This window comes from Pistacia vera, unplaced genomic scaffold (genome assembly GCF_008641045.1).
Source record: "Pistacia vera cultivar Batoury unplaced genomic scaffold, PisVer_v2 Contig36, whole genome shotgun sequence".
Classification (NCBI taxonomy): Eukaryota; Viridiplantae; Streptophyta; class Magnoliopsida; order Sapindales; family Anacardiaceae; genus Pistacia; species Pistacia vera.
In genome coordinates, this window is record NW_022196179.1 from 842,122 (window position 1) to 860,462 (window position 18,341).

Here is an 18,341-nt window from a genome sequence, read left to right on the forward strand (position 1 = left end):
AAATAAACTAGCCCACCTTCAAACCAGATATGTCTGTCCTGTTCTATTAAAAACCATTTTATCTACATTTAAATATTAATATGACATCAATCCCATTATATTATGTATCTATTTTATTTTAATTTAGAAATATTCTACTTTATTTAAAGTCTTCTACAGATCATGTTTGAATTACTAAAAGAAATAACAAATGTGTATTTAAATAAATATTAGTTGCATATCTACAAATTTTCTTTAAAAAATGCTTACAAGATTTTAAATAAGCTAATTTTATATCTTAGAGGAGAATTTTAATAAACTCTTTTTTAAATTTAAAATGTAATAATTTCAAAAATATTCTTATTTTATTTTGTAACTTTGAATTGATCTATTATCGGATATTAAAACCTTTTTTTGGTAAATGATATTATAAAACTCTTTTATATTTTTCTAACTAAACAATTAATAAATTTTTTACTAAAACTCTACTCTTATAAGTTTTATTCTAATAAACACTTTTTCNTTGAAAAAAATTCTTCTGCTATTCCAACCAGGAGGAGTGGTTTTCTTCCTGCTTTATCCATTAATAGGACTCCAACAACTGTTGCTGGAATCTGCCAAAATATATGTATACAAAAATAAGAAATACAATTAGGAGAATCTGGATTTGATTATAACTAAGAGTCTAGTGACTACCGCTGCAATAGCCACCAATGTACTTCCAAGGCTAGTGGAAACACCTATGGAAAAATCAGATATTTGAATTAAAAATCTCTTTTCCTGTACGTCATATTATCAGTAACCAAAACCTGAAGGATAATTACCAGCTTTTTCGAATATACTATCAGCATAATATGTCATACCACTAACTCCTGCTAATTGCTGTAGGAACACGAGGCCAACTCCAATCTAAAAATTTTTAATTCCATGGAAATATTAGGAAAATCATGAAAATGATAGGTGACAGATGTAGATATATTTGATAGGCTCACAATGAGAAAATTTATGTATCTCCTCTGGAACAGCTCCAAAGATCTAGTTCCTGAGCCCTGGTGAAAGTTTTCCAAATTTTCCTACAAACCAATGAAAATTCCTGTAATTACCTCAAGTTGAAGTTGAATTCTACATTAGAAAGATAAAAAGTGGAAAATATACTCTAATATCAGCTGCTTCTTGAGAAATATCAGCAATCTCTCCCCTGAGGCGCTGCAATGCTGTTTCAAACTCCTTTTCTCTACCAACTTTTGCCTGCAAATAATATATATGCACTTGTCCTTTGTACTTAGAACTCCTATATCAAACTGCTTTCCCAACATTAAAGCTGAATTGAACTCACCAGCCATCTAGGAGACTCAGGAATGAAAAATAAAGTTACAATTTGCAACAGGCATGGAGTAGCACCTGGAGAAAAATGAGAACAAAGTATCTTTGACTGAAGTTTTAGATTAAAGTAACACAATACAGCAGGGAAATTTATTACCAACTAGAGCCAATGTGCGCCAAGAAATGTCATTTCCAATGAAGAATACAAGTGAAAAGCCGAATGTATTCATCAACTGGACACTTAAAAAAATTAGAACTCTGCATGTATCCAACAAATAACCTATTGATTGAATTGTTTCTACTATTGTTTTTGTTACCTGAGTGAATGCAGTAAATACTCCTCGAAGATCTCTGGGTGTTATTTCTGCAATATATACAGGTACCTGTTTTGGAAAAAAGAATGCAATTGTCATTCGGTGACACAACTAAATGATCAAATATGAAATGAAAAGCATTAATTTGTTAACTTGCCACATAAGAAATAAGTCCAACGCCAAAACCTATAGAAAGTCTTCCCAAATCCAGCCACAGAACATCCTTGCAATAGAACAAGAATTATAGATCAATTTCATAATCATCTTACTGATACACTAGTGTAGAAAAATGGTTATGAAAAAGGACAGAAGGGAAAAAGGAATTAAACCTTGGCGAACACTATAGCTAACCAGCCAAGGGTACAAAATATTTCAGAGAACAGCATAGCCTGCTTAATAAGATCAACAAGTTACATAATGGAGAAGAATGGTTTAAGTTTATGGATAAGAGAAACTTAAATAATACTTACAAGTTTCCTGCCTAATATATCAGCTATCCTGCCACTTAATATGGCACCAAGCATTCCTCCAACAGTCATTATTGAACCAAAAACTGAATACTGCACAATTAATCATTAAGGTAAGCATGAAAATAAACAAGGGAATAATCCAATCCAATGCAGAAAAATTTATAAGTTGATACAATGTTAAAATTGACCAGGATAAACAAGATGATATATATGTAGCATTGCCTTAAATTTGAAGAAGCAATAATGTTTATGCTTGTTAATTTTGAAAGGAAACAAAGGCAATAATGGAGAAGCTGAAACAATTAGTACTAACAGCCGCAACAGACAGGCCCAGTTCTTCCATGATGCCAGACTCAGCAGGCGATGAGTAACCCACCTGCAAAACAATCGGAAAAGAGTCAAAAGACCATTGATTTTAGTCAAAGTTATGCTATGCTTTCATAACTTGGATAGAGATAGTCTATTTACCACCCGATGAAATAATGCACATATGAGGCTTATTGATGAGTGGCCCAAAATATTGGGTTGGACTAAACCCCTAAAGATCCACTGTTCGAATTACCCAAACCTGTCCAATTAATACTTGAACAACATTTTGGACTTGGGAGGAATTAGAATGGGCTCATACGAAGTCCTCCTCTTCTGTAAAGTCAATTGATGTGAACCTTCTCATGTTTTAAATTCAATCCTACTGGCTTACTTTTTGTGGATCATGACGCCGAAAACTCTGCTGCAAGGAAAAATAGGCTCGGTAATCTAATGGAATACTTCCATGCTCATAAGGTCACCTATTTTTACAAGAGTCTGAAACTAAATAAATTACCAGCTACTATATACTGTGAGCGTGTGTGCGAGGTCTTTTATACCCATCATGAATTTTCATGTTTGTTCTGACCACGCATGTTTGAAGAACATAAACTAACATTTACGTTCCTAAGTAGTAAGTCCTGTATATACTTACAGCAAATCCATAGCAGGAGTAGCCACACACAGCTACCAAGGTGCTAAACACAAGCATCCCGGTGACAGATGAACTGCTCGGTGGCGGCAGGGACAGCGACTGTGTGTTGCTGCAATCGATCCCGGTGCCATTACGCTTTGATTCAAGCAAAGTTGCTTGCAGTCCTTCTTCCAGGTTTTGTCTCTCCATTTCTTAGCTCTTGCTTTCTTCATGAAAGACAAGGAACAAAAACAAATTATTAAGATGAATGTATGTAATCACATGCAATAAACATCCCAAATAGGATACAACCTCCAAGAGTGCACCCAGTTAAGAGAGAAACTACAACTGAGTATCTGAGGTACTGAAAATGATGAACAAACAAATATTTATAACCTTTCAAAGAAGAAACAAATCCAGTTCATGTCATTAGACTTTTTAATTTTTCGGATAAGGTTCTTTTTCAAACTTTGCGTAAGCCATTTGAATAACATACTCATTAGGTTTCGTACTTCTCCAATCAAAGAAGCTATTCGATCTTTGCGTAGAATCTTGGTAAAGAAATTAAGTGAAAAAGAGTTGACTAACTCTTTAAGGCTACCGACTCTTTGCTCGATCCCCAGACATTAGAGATATAAGAAAGTTGTGTTTAACCGCTTTGATTTTAAGACCTCAACTACCTAACTAACACTCAAAAAAAAAAAAAAAAATATATATATATATATATATATTATTTGACAAGCAAGATGCCTTGCAATAGACTATTTTAATTTTTATAACATTCATCATGTAAAGATTTTGTTTCAAGATCTACGTTGTTGCATGTTGTCAAAAAGTCCTAGGTTCGTATTCCCCGTGCTCCTAGGATTTAAATAGGTGATCGTAGTCAAGGACGCAACACACTATAACATATCGGTTTAGTTGAATCTATTAAAACTTCAAAAAAAAAAAAAAAAAACTTTTTAAATTTTATAGTATTTACAATTTTGATCTCATTTAAATTCATATTAAACTCACTCAAACTATGAAAAAAATTAGAAAAGACTTTATATTTTATAATATTTACAATTTTAACCTCATTTAAATTCATATTGATCCTACAAAATTGTATTGTAAATTTATTAACTTAAATATTTTGAACCCACTCATTAAAAATTCTAACTACATCCGTGATCATGGTGGTGGATTGTTGTATTAGTCACTTACACGAACTAATCGAGATGTATACAAGTTGGTCTAAATGCTCTGTTAAAAAAAGAAGAAAAAAAAAATTGTCAAAAAGTCATTTTTTATAACATTCGTCATGTAAAGATTTTGTTGCATGTTGTCAAAAAGTCAGTTTTCACAACATACGTATCTCATGACATGTTCCGGAATTCCCTACTATTTTGTCTCATTTTTTCTTGTAGTGATCACATTAATCCATATTATATATGCACCTAATATTTTACAAATCTATGAAGATATCATATAGTCAACATGATTGAAACATAAATTATTAATTAATGCAAAGACTATGTGACATATTTCCTATTTCAGAATATTCTTTACAAATTTTAAATATTCCTCATGGGTTATAATGTAAACCAAGCACCATGTTCTTTCTTTGTCTCATATAATCTCTAATTCTAGAAGAATTGACAAATATTTCCCCCAATATTAAACACTCGATTGAATTTTTTAGTCGAAATGAAAATTAATTTAAGCAACAAATGCAAAATTTGTTTGAAAGATTCGAACGAACCCATAATTTAACTTAAACTTTTGTTTCTAAGACAGTTGACTAAACATGACAAGATGAATAAATTATATAATCTTAAAGAAAGTATATTAAACAAGACATTTTCTTGACTGATAACTGCTAAAAGGAATCCCAAGGAATACCGAGTAGTGTCATAATGTCTGAGGTATGTTACTATATTTAGTATGGATGAGCATGGGTAAAGGGTATAGTCGAAACCAACGGGTACCCACTCGTCGATTCCAGATAGGAACCGGAATCGATCCCATTAGGGTCTGATTTTGGTTCTAGAAAATTGGAATCGAGAATTTTTTGGTTCGGTTCTTATAATGCTGGAACCGAGATTCTAAACCGAAATCAGAACTAAGATCTGGGTACTTGGGTAGAAACTGAGACTAAATTATAATTTTTAAATTATCAAGGGTGTCCTTGTAATTTTTGGAGGTATATTTGTTAGTTTTAAAAAGTAGGGGGTAATAAATGATCAGGAACCACAATTGGAACTTTTGTTCCAGACAATGTTTTAAAATCTGGTCCAAACCTTGACCCGGTCAAAGGCCTAGTCCCATCCAACCGGTTTGACCGGCGGGTTGAACTAGTGATGTCATTGTATCAGAATGACAAAAAAACTTTTATATATTTGTGGGTGTACCATCATAAACCAAGGGTAATAAAATAAAATAAAATAAAATAAAAAAGATGTTTTCAAAGAAATAAACCGAAAGTAAGAATTAAAAAAAGAGTGATGTTGTTTTCAAAAAAAAAAACGTAATTGATCAAAAATTCATAAATGGCGGTGATACGACATGTCTTGACAGTCTTGTAGTGAAGGTATGAAGATAAGGCTTTTTAATATGGAACACCTTTTGTTAAAATAGTTAAAGAGAATTTTTTTTTTTTTTTTTTTTTTTTTTTTTTTAAGGGTGGATGTGTTTGTTTTATTATTTATATTCTATCATATTTAAAATATAAGTTTATTTTGAGTCTATTTGTTTCTTTATTTTCTATTCTATTCTTAATTTTATTTTCAAAATAACTGTTTTTTTATTATTTAAGAAATATTATTATATTATATTTAATTATTTTTTGACCTTTTAAATTTATTAATTTAATTAAATATTCTAAAAAAAATTTAAAAATTAACAAAAACATATTTACTCACATATAGTTGCTAGATTTTGATAATCATTATTAATGGTGATCGAAATCTATCATAATAGCATAAAAATGATTAGAATTGATCGGTAATTAACCGATCTGATTGTCAACAATAACCATATTTTTTATCGTTAAACTTTTACGATCATCGACAACTAGATCTGATAATAGATTTAATCTTCTTCTACTAGATTTCTGATAGATATGACATGTCCTATATTAAAAAAATAATAATAATAATAAACCGAAAGTAAGAAATCAAAATCAAAAAGAGAATGATTGTTTTCAAAATAAAGTAATTGATCAGAAAATTCATAAATGACGGTGATACGAGATGTCTTGTACTGAAGATATGAAGATAAGGTTATTTAATATGGAACACCTTTTGTTAAAATAGTAAAAGAGAAGTCATATGTTTTTTTTAATCGAAAGTCAAAATAATCGGCTGCATGTTTGGCTTAATATTTTTATCCATATTCTGGATGTTGGCACATTATTTCAGAAATATTATCTTATTTTTTTAATTATATTTAAACCCCATAAGGTTATTAATTTCACTAAATACCCCCTAAAAAAGTTTAAAAATTAACAAAAACACCCCTATCAACCCAACTTGTCAGATTTCGACAACCATCATCGGTGATAGTCAGAATCTATACAACGGCCTAACTTCTGACCATAAATGGTCAGAAGTTCACCGATGTGGCCTTTTTCGGTCAGATCCACCATGGATCTGGCCGTCAGCGACGGCCAAAGAAATGGCCGTCGTTGACCGAAAACGACGGCCACATCTTTGGCCATCGCTGACGGCCAAAGATGGCCGACTTTTGGCCTTTTTCGGCCGTCGACGGCCATAACAGACCGTAGATTTGGCCTTTTCCGGCCAGATCCACCATGAATCTGGCCGGAAAAGGCCATAACGACATGTTACGGCACAGATCCGACCGGTCTGTGCTGTAACGAAATTTTCCGGCCAGATTCCAACGGTGGTGGCCGGAATCTGACACTGCAGGTGGTGGGGGTGTTTTTATCATTTTATATGTTAGGGTCTTTAGTTAAATTAGTAAACCTAAGGGCTTTTTCACAAATTTTTAAAATTTACCTCGTAATACTCCCCTATCCAATAACCCAATACTATCCCCAAAATCCTATCCAAAATACTAAACCAAACGCACCCCGGAATGTTTTTATTTTATTATTTCAATCCTATCTTATTCAAAATATATAGGTTTATTTTACTATTTTTAAAATTTAATTATATTCTATTTAATTCAAAATATTTAAATTTTTTTAATTCTATAAATTTATTAATTTAACTAAACATCCTCAACAATAAAAATTTATAAATTAACAAAAACATTTACACCCTCTCACATATTCTTGGCAGCCAGCATTTAATTAGTGAGTAAGGGTGTTTTTATTAATTTTAAAATTTTTATTGTAGAAAGTGTTTAATTAAATTAACAAATATAAAGGATTAAAAAATAATCATACCAAACACATTTTCAAATTCAAAATAATAATAATCCAACTCAACTTTTTCAAAAATACTACTCAAAATAATAAAACAAATACACCCACGATTATTTCACTTTCGATTAAAAAATGATTTCTAGTAAAATTTTCAATTAGCTTCAAGCAAGTATGTAAGGTCTATTTACTTGGCTGACAGAATTTTAAAGCTTTATTCTATTTCTTCAATTATTGTATGCTTGGAAGTTTATAGAGACAAACGAGATTTTGATTGAAATTTTAATTGGATTTTGATGAAGAAGAAGAAGGTGAGATATGGCTCTGCTACTAGATTGAAGATCTATCGATTCTATTTACCCCAAAACCGGTTGGACCGATGATCAGCTACAGTGACCCCAATCCAACCGTGGGTCATAGAGGGTGAATGCATATTCCCAATTTTTATACCGACTCGGCGGCCAAGTCCCAGTCGAACTGCTTAAACCGGTCGGGCCGAGCCGGGTTTAAAAATATTAGTTTCAGGTTTTGAGGAACTAGAACTGGCCAGTTCTGATTCCTTTCAAAAATACAGGGTGCTCAGAACCGATCACTCCTAATATTCAGCACACTCCACATCTTTTCACAAATTTATTCACAGGAACTGATTAATAAGTCATTGAGCTGCATTCCAGATATTTCCTATAAACATCAAGGGTTCAGCAGGAAGCCTTGTGACATTATTTCCCTGGTTCTGCGCTTTTCTTTCTACTCATACTTTCAATTTATGATGCAATGGAATACATCTGGTAAAGAAGCAAGGGTGAAACCATTATACAGAAACACTCTTGTAGATGTTCTTGAAAGATTTTGATTATTGTCGACATAAATGGAATGTAACATTGCGACAACAACTGTAGCCTAATAAGATGTTAGGATTTCTTCGGCTGATGGAAAATCAAATATAATTATCATGGATAATGCTGTTTGTACAAACTCTTTATACAAACTGACGTGACACACCGTGTGAGTGTCACGTGACATGAGGTTCACATAACATTAATGTGAAATTAAGTTACGTGAGTTCTAATACCACATGGCATGCTTTGTGATGTGTCACGTCAATTTATATAAACTTTTTTTGTACAAAAAGTTTGTATAAATAGCATTACCTAATTATCATTAATGTTTCAAAAATAGAAATGTATAATCACAATGGGATGTGATGTTGAAACTTAAGCCCAAGGGAGAGCCCAACCCAAAAGACCGGCTTGATGGGTGGAAGAGTCTCTAGGTTTAAGTATCATACTTGGTAGTATGAGATCTCGATGTGGGATCCTAAGATTGCACCCTCCAGACCACCCCCACCCCCCCCGAGGGCTTTCACTCTATCAACATTGACCCAACGATAGACCTTTCCCCGTTTGGACAGCTTCACTCACCTATCAGTTACACACTGTACATTAATCTAGCCTATAAGTAACTATTTCCGCAATCCAACTCTCAATGAAAAACATCAGTATTAGAAATTAAGCCCAAGGGAGAGCGTAACCCAAAAGACTAGCCTGATGGGTAGAAGAGCCTCTAGGCTTAACTATCACACTTGATGGGTGTGAGATTTTGACGTGGGCTCCTAACATGTGATCATACACAAAAGACAATACAATTTTGCACTTATAAAGATTTGGCATTTATCTTATGACAAAAAAGAAGTACTAATTGTTGACTGTATTTCTTCTAGCGTCCGTCCTTTAGTCTCCGGAACCATCTTTGCTATGAATATAACAGTTGTCAAGTTGACTCCTGAGAAAATGAAAAATGTTCCTGCAGCAGTGTGGCAATTTCTGAGTGATTATTTCTAACTAATGTGTGTGTCTGAGGCTTTTGCGAAAGAGAGAGGGAGAGAGGATAACCTGCAGAGCTCCATTCCATCATGAAGTTGAAAGTGTAAGTCATAACCCAAGAGCATGACCAGTAGACTAAGGTCACTAGGCTTCCAGCTGCGGCTTTCACATTCATAGGAAATATCTGAAATGGAATACATCCATGAATATATGCTATAAACATTATTTAATTTAAATTCCTGTGAATAAATTTGAAAAGGTTATTTACCTCAGACATTACAACCCAGGGTATTCCTGCCATGCCCACAGCGTCAGCTACAACAACACCCTGTTGTAGTAGTGATTAGTTGACACAAAATCTGTTAATATATTACTTGTAGCAACCTATAACATTTATAAAAAAGCAGCAAGAATTACTGGATTTTTATTTTTTTGTTGGATTACCACTAAGCTTATAAGCACCAAAATAGGAGTGAGCTCCTCCATGTGGGGAATTTCCTGTCCACCAAAATACTCTGCTTTTTTAGCGGAAATAAAAAACAAGATGGTTTATGGAAATAACAAGCAAAATCAATAGTCAAGAGTAAAGTAGAATGAATTTTTAATAGGATTTTGTTAACCTGGAAACAGAATGCCAATCCCATAACGAAGAAACAGATGCACAATCCAGCAACTGAAAACTGCAAATATTTGGTAAACATTGCTTATTGAATTGTTGGTGAACAACATTAAATTTTTTAAACAAATTTCACTGCCATTCTAACCAGGAGGAGTGGTCTTCTTCCTGCTTTATCCATTAATAGAGCTCCAACAGCCGATGCTGGAATCTGCCGACAATATGTACTCATAATAAGAAATACAATAAGGAGAATCCAAATTTGAGATGAGAATTAAAGAGTCTAGTTACTACCACTGTGATAGCTACTACTGTACTTCCAAGGCTAGTGGAAATACCTATGGAAAAATCAGATATTTGAATTAGTAATCTCTTTTCCTGTTCATTATATTATCTGTATGATTGATATGACCAAATCCTGTCGGATAATTACCGGCTTTTTCGAATATACTAGCAGCATAATATGTCATGCCACTAACTCCTGCTAGTTGTTGCAGGAACATAAGGCCAACTCCAATCTAATGAGTTTTAATTCCATTGATATATCAGGAAAATCATGAAACTGAAAGGTGACAGAATGAGTCATATTTGGGACGCTCACAATGAGTGAATTTGCGTATCTCCTCTGGAACAGCTCCAAAAATCTAGTTCCCGAGCCCTGGTGAAAGTTTTCCAAATTATCCTACAAAACAATTAAAAGTACTTGTAATTCCCTCAAGGTGAAATTGAAGTCTCCATTAAAAACATAAGCGGTAATTGGTAAGCATACTCTAATATCAGCTGCTTCTTGAGAAATATCAGAAATTTCTCCCCTGAAGCGCTGCAGAACCGTTTCAAACTCCTTTTCTCTTCCAACTTTAACCTGCCAAAAGAAATAGCATTTGTCCTTTCTACTTAGAACTCCATTATCGTCTTACGTATACTACAGAAAGATCAAACTGCTTTCCCTACAATATGTTGAATTGAACTCACCAGCCATCTGGGAGACTCAGGAATGAAAAATAAAGTTACAATTTGCAACAGACATGGAATAACACCTGGAGAAAAATGAGCAAAAAGTGTCACTTTTGACTGAAGTTTTAGATTAAAGTAATACAATACAGCAGGGAATTTTATTACCAACTAGAGCCAATGTGCGCCAAGAAATGTAATTTCCAACTAAGTATACGAGTGAAAAGCCGCATGTCCTCATCAACTGTAGACTTAAGAAATTAGATGTCTGCAGTATGCACTCAACAAACAACCTATTGACTGAATTTTTTGTATTACATGACTGAATGAAGTAAATATTCCCCGGAGATCTTTAGTTGTTATTTCTGCAATATATACAGGTACCTGTTTTGGAATAAAGAATGCAATTATCATTCTGTGCCACAACTAAATGATCAAATATGAAATAAAAAACATTAATCTGTTAACTTGCCACATAAGAAATAAGTCCAATTCCAAACCCTATAGAAAGTCTTCCCAAATCCAGCCACAGAACATCCTTGCCAATGGTAGAATTAAATATCAATTCCATAATCATCTTACTGATACACTAATGTAGAAATAAGATTACATAAAGCATTTGGTGAATGAAGTGTAGTTATGAAAAGGGACAGAAGGGAAAAAAGAATTAAACCTTCCCGAAAGCGATAGCAAACCAACCACAGGTACATAATATATCAGACAACAACATGGCCTGCTTAATGAGATGAACAAGTTACATAATGGAGAAGAATGGTTGAAGTTTACAGATCAGGGAAACTTAAATAAGACTTACAACTCTCCTGCCAAGTATATCAGCTATCCTGCCACTTAATATGGCACCAATCATTCCTCCAACAGTCATTATTGAGCCAAAAACTGAATACTGCACAATTCATGATCAGGGTAAGCATGAAAGCAAACTAGGGAATTAATGCAGTCCAATGCAGAAGAATTTATGAGTTATATGATTTTGAAATTGACAAGGAGACACAAGATGACATATGTAGCATAGCATTGTATTTGAAGAAACAGAAATGTTTATGCATGTTAAATGAAAATATTCCAATACATTCGGCTTCCACACAGGATCTATAGTTTTAAGCTAATGCGTTAAAGCAAGTGATATCTTGCTAGAAACATGAGAATGCAATGTGAAGGCTTACCCGAGCTGAAGCTTGCAATCAAGTGTACAAGCTAAGATGGATGCGAGCTGAAGATAAATGTGATCGGTAACGATCTAAAGAGCATGTGACCTAAAGGGCATGTGATCTGGAAGAAGCAATCAGGAAGTAATGTGACCTAGAAGCAATACAAGATGGAATCCATGCAACCAAATGTGTATGCAATCAGATGCATTAAGTGACCTTAAAAAAGGTTGATGATTCAAAGCCGATCTAGAAGGTGTCAAAGTTGGTCAACCACCCAGAGTGGTTTAGCTGACTTTTAGGGATGTTAAGTCTGACAGATTTTGTAGTAATTAGAATGTATGGCTTTGTGATAATATCTTGTAAATATCTCTACAGATTAGGTTAGCATTTAATGTTCTGCAAGAGTTAGTATTAATGATGTATATGATGATGTAATCAGCTTGTATATACACTTTGTTTATGTTAATGAAAATGTAGACAAGTCAAATGAGACCAAAAACATTCTCTTAAAAACACTTGTCTATGAGAAAAACTAAAACTTGCGTTCTTTTCCTTTGTATTCTGTAGCTTGTAAACAGCATAATGTCGAATATATTCTTTAAACTATATGAGGATAACTTTAATATTATTGTATATAAAATGGTTTGATTTACTATGAATAATGAAAGGAAACAAAGGTAATTATGGAGAAATGGAAACAATTAGTACTAACAGCTGCAACTGTCAGGCCCAGGTCTTCCATGATGCCAGGCTCAGCAGGTGATGAGTAACCCAGCTGCAAAACAATGACAACCCATTAGTTCCAGTCAAAGTCAGCTGATTGTGTGGCTATGCTCTCATATATTGGATAGTTTCATATTGACTGGCTAAAGAAATGATCCACATATCAGGCCTATTGATGACTGGACTAAACCTGTATAGATCCAATGATGAATGACACCATTACCTATACCAGTCCACATTCAGTCCAAATTTTGCTTGAACACAATTTTGGACTTGGGAGAAATTAGAATGGGCTTATACGAAGTCTTCTAAAGTCGATTAAAGATTGTTAACTTTTCTGGGAATTTTCATGTTTATTCTGACCTTGCATGTTCATGTAAGAACACAAAATGAACATTTATATTACTAAGTAGTAAGTCCTAGCTAGGCCGATATATATATAGAACTTGTTCTACTTACAGCAAATCCATAGCAGAAGAAGATACAAACAGCCACCAAGGTGCTAAACACAAGCACTGCCGTCACGGATGAACAGCTGCGTGGCGGGGGCGCCAACCGCGTGTTGCTAAAATCAATTCCGGTGCCATGTGGCTTTGATTCAAGCAAAGTTGCCTGCAGTCCTTCTTCCAGGTTTTGTCTCTCCATTTCTTACTTGCTGTCTCCTGTCTTCTTCATGAAAAAGAAAGAGAGAGAGATGAGTGCTATTCAATCTAGCTACGTAAACTTGAAACTACAAATTACTAGCTTTTTTGTAAACACTCAAATTCTTAGCAGTTATCCAAAACGTATGAGAACCTTTTTTTTTTAAGTTTATGGGGGACAAAGGGAATATATGTAAAAGTTCAAATATAAAATTATCAATAATTAAGTTATTAATTAAAAATCCCAAAGGGCTACAACCTCAGCAAGAGTATGCTCCCAGCTGTTAAGAGACAAACTACAACTGCGAATCTGATATAGAAAATGATGAACAAACAATTGTATATAATCTTTTTATCAATTTTTTTTTTTTTTTTAATTTCGGGTAAGGTTATTTGTCAAACTTTGAATAGAGCCATTCGAATAACATATTTCTTAGGTTTCGTATCAATTTTTTCTTATATTTCGGGTAAGGTTATTTGTCAAACTTTGAATAGAGCCATTTGAATAACATTTCGTACTTCTCCAATCAAAGAAGCTATTCCATCTTTGCTTACAATCTTGGATAAGAAATTAAGTGAATTAATTAGAAGAAGACTTGACTAATTAACCGATTTGATTTTGATACCTCACCTACCTATCATTAACACTCTAAACTGTTGAATCGTGGAAAAGTTTAAGATATAAAACCGGAATACCTACAAGAAGCTACATTTATGATTTAACCCCTAAAACCAAAAGAAGTCATATCAGGATTTTTGCGAAGGAGGAACTCTGCGGTTTTACCGTTATTTATCAAACAACTAGTAAAAACTTTAAAAATTATCAAACATTAAGCAAAAAAAATCAATACAATATCAAGAACATGAGAAAAAAAATGTAATAACACAATACTTTTCTACTTGAATAAATATATGAGAAGCAAAATTTTGAGTAAATGTATTGAGTAAACCTTGAGCAAAATTCTTTTAATTTTTTGCTTCCAAAGATTATAATATAAATTTTCATGACTTTGATCAGACTTAGTCTAAGCTAAAGTCAGTTAAAACTTAAATCAAGTCAACATTGTGTTGACTTTTAGTATGAATTAATAAAAATTAGGAATTTTCTTGGGATAAACATAAATAGTAACTCAAATTTCTTTAATAATTTTTAGCAACCAAACAGTGACGTTTGAAATATAGGAAAGTGATGGGTGAAGAATAACATCCTTTAAAATATAGTTAAGGTTTTAATTTGGAAAAGCATGTTTATTCTTATACACAAAACACAAAATAAACTCACAAGATCCATGTATTTTTCTATCAAATTAGAATAAAAAATCTCCAAAAAAACAAGCATGATTCAACCATATAATAAACTAATTTGAAATGAACAATACACATATCTAAAATTGATAAAACAGAAAACGGGGTTAATTGTGGCACATTGAGTAATGAAAGATTCAACAATTTCAGTCTTCAAAAGTTTTAAAAGCAAATAGCATGAGAAAGAGAAATAGAGAATGAAAAAGTAAAAAAATTTGGAGATAAAATCATAAAAAGCAAATAGAGCCGTGGAGAAGAAGAGTAGAGAGAGATTTAAAATTTTAATATAATGTAGGCTTGAAATATATATATTAAAAGCAAGTTTTTTATGGGCCTAGATATATGTATAATAATTTTCATTTTTTTAAAAATATGAGGATGGGTTTGGACATATATATTAATAACAATTTTTTATAAGCCTATATATTAATAATTTTTTTTTAAATCTGTGGGCCTACCTTTAAAGGGGCTGGATCCACCCGTGATTATATAGATGATCATTTGACAAGAAGCAAGAGATTCAATGCAGAAGAGTATTTGGCAAGCAAGATGCCTTGAAATAGACTATATTATATAATATTCATATGTACACATTGTGTAAAGATTTGTTTCACAACATACATAGTTTGCATGTTGTCAAAAGAGTAAATTGACTTTTTTTCCCACCCAGATAATGGCTTAATGACATTTCTTACCCACAGACTTTTAAAATATTATTTTATTATCTAAATTTATATTCCGTTTCTAATTCTAGCATTGTTGCAACCACATACCACCATCATTCTCTTCCCCAATCATCACTCACCAAAACTCCTCAAACCCTACTCCCGTCGACTCTGTCAATTGTCAAGATCGAGCAATTAGGATTTGCGCAACCACATCTCTCAAGTCAAATTCTAATCGATTATAACCATTAAAATCTAATTTTTTACCACTAAAAGACTCATGGACTTCTCCTCTTCAAAAACTCTAATAGTTTGAACCAAATTTGTTATTTATTTACTATTAGAATATAAATTTAGATATAGATAAAAAAAAATCATTAAGCCATTATCGTTAACCCTTATCAAAAAGTCATTTTCACAAAGCGTTGGGAAATTTCCCGACTATTTTGTTTAGAGTTTTCTTGTAGTGACATTAATCCTATCATATATACATTTCTTTTATCACCTTTAACTGTCAACTATCAATTATAACAAAGATAATACACCTAATATTTTGGGAATCTGTGAAGATATATACACCACGAGAAAATTAGTCAAATACTACCAAATTAGACACGAACGCAGAGGATATTGTCGCCCTACCCTTTATATCACGACTTACCCTGCAGCGTCCAATCCTGGATACGAGTGGCTTGGTTGCCGCAGTATGTGCCACTGTTTCATCGCCGATGTAATACATAATACAAGCCTTTGAATGACATCAACTTTGGATCATCGATTCTATGCATTCGGCTCAGAGTATGTAGCCTTTTTTTAAGCCTGCAGTACAAGTTGTCAAACGACGCGGCATAAGTGACGAAAATTATGTTGTGTAACATTATTCTGTTTCATCTCCAGATTTCCAGGTCTCCATAACTATCATACGACGTTCTCTCCGGCGTCGACGACTTTATTGCGGCAAACTTGTTTCATTGGTGTGTTGAATTTAATTTATTCCATAAAACTTGTAACAGAACTCTAATAAGAAAAATCTGATGCGTCGCTTCTGGAAATGCGATTCAAAATCAGATCTTAATTTTACTTGATCCCGATCAAATCCACAACTTGCATATACCCACTGGAAAAGTAAGTTAGAATGACTTAATTGCAATTGGTTTGGCTGATAAAAGCCCATCTTCTGGTCTCAGGCGGTTAACACTACCTATATTCTAGTTCTGTCTGGACGGGGTGATAGTTAATGTAGAGGTCTGGTTTTCTGAAAGAAAAGAGAAACAGAGCAACGAAAGTAATAAAGAATTACTCTGAAATTTCTTTCTCAAAAAGTTGATGTGAAAGGTGTACAGTAGCTTATTAATACAAGTGAAATAAAATAACCTTTACATTAGAAAACAGAAAAATGAATATACAATATTGGCCCCAAGCATATGTACAGCTCAACATGTCATGATCAAATCTGTTGAGAATTCTGTTGCGAATTTGTTGGCCATGTAATGGTGTTGCTCTCTTGGTTTTGCTCTTTTTGTGTGGCAGCTGACTCATCATTCTCTAATATCCCCCCGCAAGATGAAGAATAGATGTTTTCTATTCCCATCTTGGATAGAAGAAAGCCAAGTTGAGTGGAAGGAAGTGCCTTGGTGAAGACATCTGCAAGCTGAAGTGAAGAACGAACATGGGAAGTGCATAAAAAACCAGATTGAATTTTGTCGCGAATGAGATGACAATCGATCTCAATGTGTTTTGTGCGCTCGTGAAACACTGGATTTGCTGCGATATGTAAGGCAGCCTGATTATCGCAATACAGATCAGCTAAAAGTGAAACCGAGATGTGCAAGTCTTGTAAAATATAAGACAGCCATTGAAGTTCACAAGAAGTAGTTGCCATGGCTCGATACTCAGCTTCAGCGGAGGAGCGAGAGACCACGGTTTGCTTCTTTGAATGCCATGAGATCAATGAGGATCCAAGGAAGATGCAAAAACCCGTAATGGAGCGGCGAGAATTGGGGCAAGAGGCCCAATCCGAGTCAGTATAACCTCGAAGATGAAAAGAGGAGCTGGAGGGAAAAAGGAGTCCCTGACCAAGTGCATTCTTGATGTAGCGGAGAACTTGGTGAGATGCATGTTGATGTGAGGAAGTAGGAGCAGTCATAAATTGACTTAAAACATGGACAGCGTGGCTTATATCGGTGCGAGTAATTGTGAGATAAATTAATCGCCCAACCAAACGTCAATAAGGGAGAGGATCCGAGAGAGGCTGACCATCATCCATTCGAAGTTTCAAATCTTGTTCCATTGGCAACTTGAGTGGTCGAGTACCAAGAACACCAGCATCTGATAATATATCAAGAGCATACTTCCGTTGACAAATAGATATACCCTTGGAAGAAGAAGCTACTTCAATTCCAAGAAAGTAACGAAGATTACCAAGACATTTAATCCAAAAATGCTCACTGAGAAATGACTGAAGAGCAGCAATGGAGTCCATGCTTGAGCTGGCCACAATTATGTCGTCAACATAGACGAGAAGTGCTGTGAAAGAGCCATTGTGCAGCCAAGTAAAGAGGCTGTGGTCAGCCTTAGATTGTTGGAAGCCGAAAGTGCATAAGGCTTGAGAAAACTTTGAATGCCATTGTCGCGGAGCTTGTTTTAAACCATAGAGACTCTTGTGTAAGTGGCAAACCTGATTTGGTGACCCTTTGAAATAACCAAGAGGTTTGCGCATAAAAACTTCTTCTTCCAAGTCGCCGTGTAGGGAGGCATTTTGAACATCAAATTGCCTAAGAAACTAGCCTTTGATAGAGGCAGTTGCTAACAAAGTCCGAACAGTAACAAGTTTTGCAACTGGGGCAAAGGTTTCGTTGTAGTCAAGTCCCTCTTGCTGTGTAAATCCTTTGGTGACAAGTCATGCTTTGTAGTGCTCAATGCTCCCATCAGAATTATGCTTGACTTTAAAAATCCATTTGGAGCCAATGGTATGCTTACCAGGTGGTTAATCAACAAGTGACCAAGTGTTATTGAGTTCAAGGGCAGAGATTTCAGAATTCATAGCCTCACAC

The 18,341-nt window shown here is 34.0% G+C and overlaps 2 protein-coding genes across 2 annotated transcripts; both read right to left on the minus strand.

The window, feature by feature from the left end:
• Positions 1–479: 479 nt before the first annotated feature.
• On the minus strand, positions 480–2,002 carry LOC116139854 (sugar transporter ESL1-like). Its single transcript, XM_031425494.1, has 9 exons — positions 1,946–2,002; positions 1,774–1,839; positions 1,620–1,685; positions 1,316–1,411; positions 1,135–1,227; positions 972–1,052; positions 804–888; positions 676–719; positions 480–593 (listed from the first exon to the last, which is right to left on the minus strand). The coding sequence occupies exons 1-9, from the start codon at positions 2,000–2,002 to the stop codon at positions 480–482; spliced, it is 702 nt and encodes a 233-aa protein (XP_031281354.1).
• Positions 1,781–13,336, minus strand: LOC116139874 (sugar transporter ESL1-like). Its single transcript, XM_031425508.1, has 21 exons — positions 13,137–13,336; positions 12,667–12,729; positions 11,600–11,689; positions 11,459–11,518; positions 11,258–11,323; positions 11,104–11,169; positions 10,954–11,029; positions 10,807–10,871; positions 10,604–10,696; positions 10,436–10,516; positions 10,268–10,352; positions 10,129–10,172; positions 9,983–10,045; positions 9,839–9,898; positions 9,663–9,716; positions 9,487–9,546; positions 9,288–9,402; positions 9,091–9,198; positions 2,087–2,176; positions 1,946–2,005; positions 1,781–1,839 (listed from the first exon to the last, which is right to left on the minus strand). Exons 1-19 carry the CDS (start codon positions 13,320–13,322, stop codon positions 2,106–2,108), a joined length of 1,506 nt encoding a protein of 501 aa, XP_031281368.1. The 5' UTR covers positions 13,323–13,336; the 3' UTR covers positions 1,781–1,839; positions 1,946–2,005; positions 2,087–2,105.
• Between the last annotated feature and the right edge of the window lie 5,005 nt (positions 13,337–18,341).

Coding starts and splice junctions, on each gene's coding strand:
- LOC116139874 (XM_031425508.1), bottom strand. CDS start 13,322: ATGGAGAGACAAAACCTGGAAGAAGGACTGCAGGCAACTTTGCTTGAA. Junction 11,030..11,103: donor TATTTACTTCATTCAGTCAT/GTAATACAAAAA, acceptor TTAAGTCTACAG/TTGATGAGGACATGCGGCTT. Junction 9,899..9,982: donor GAAGAAGACCACTCCTCCTG/GTTAGAATGGCA, acceptor AAATATTTGCAG/TTTTCAGTTGCTGGATTGTG.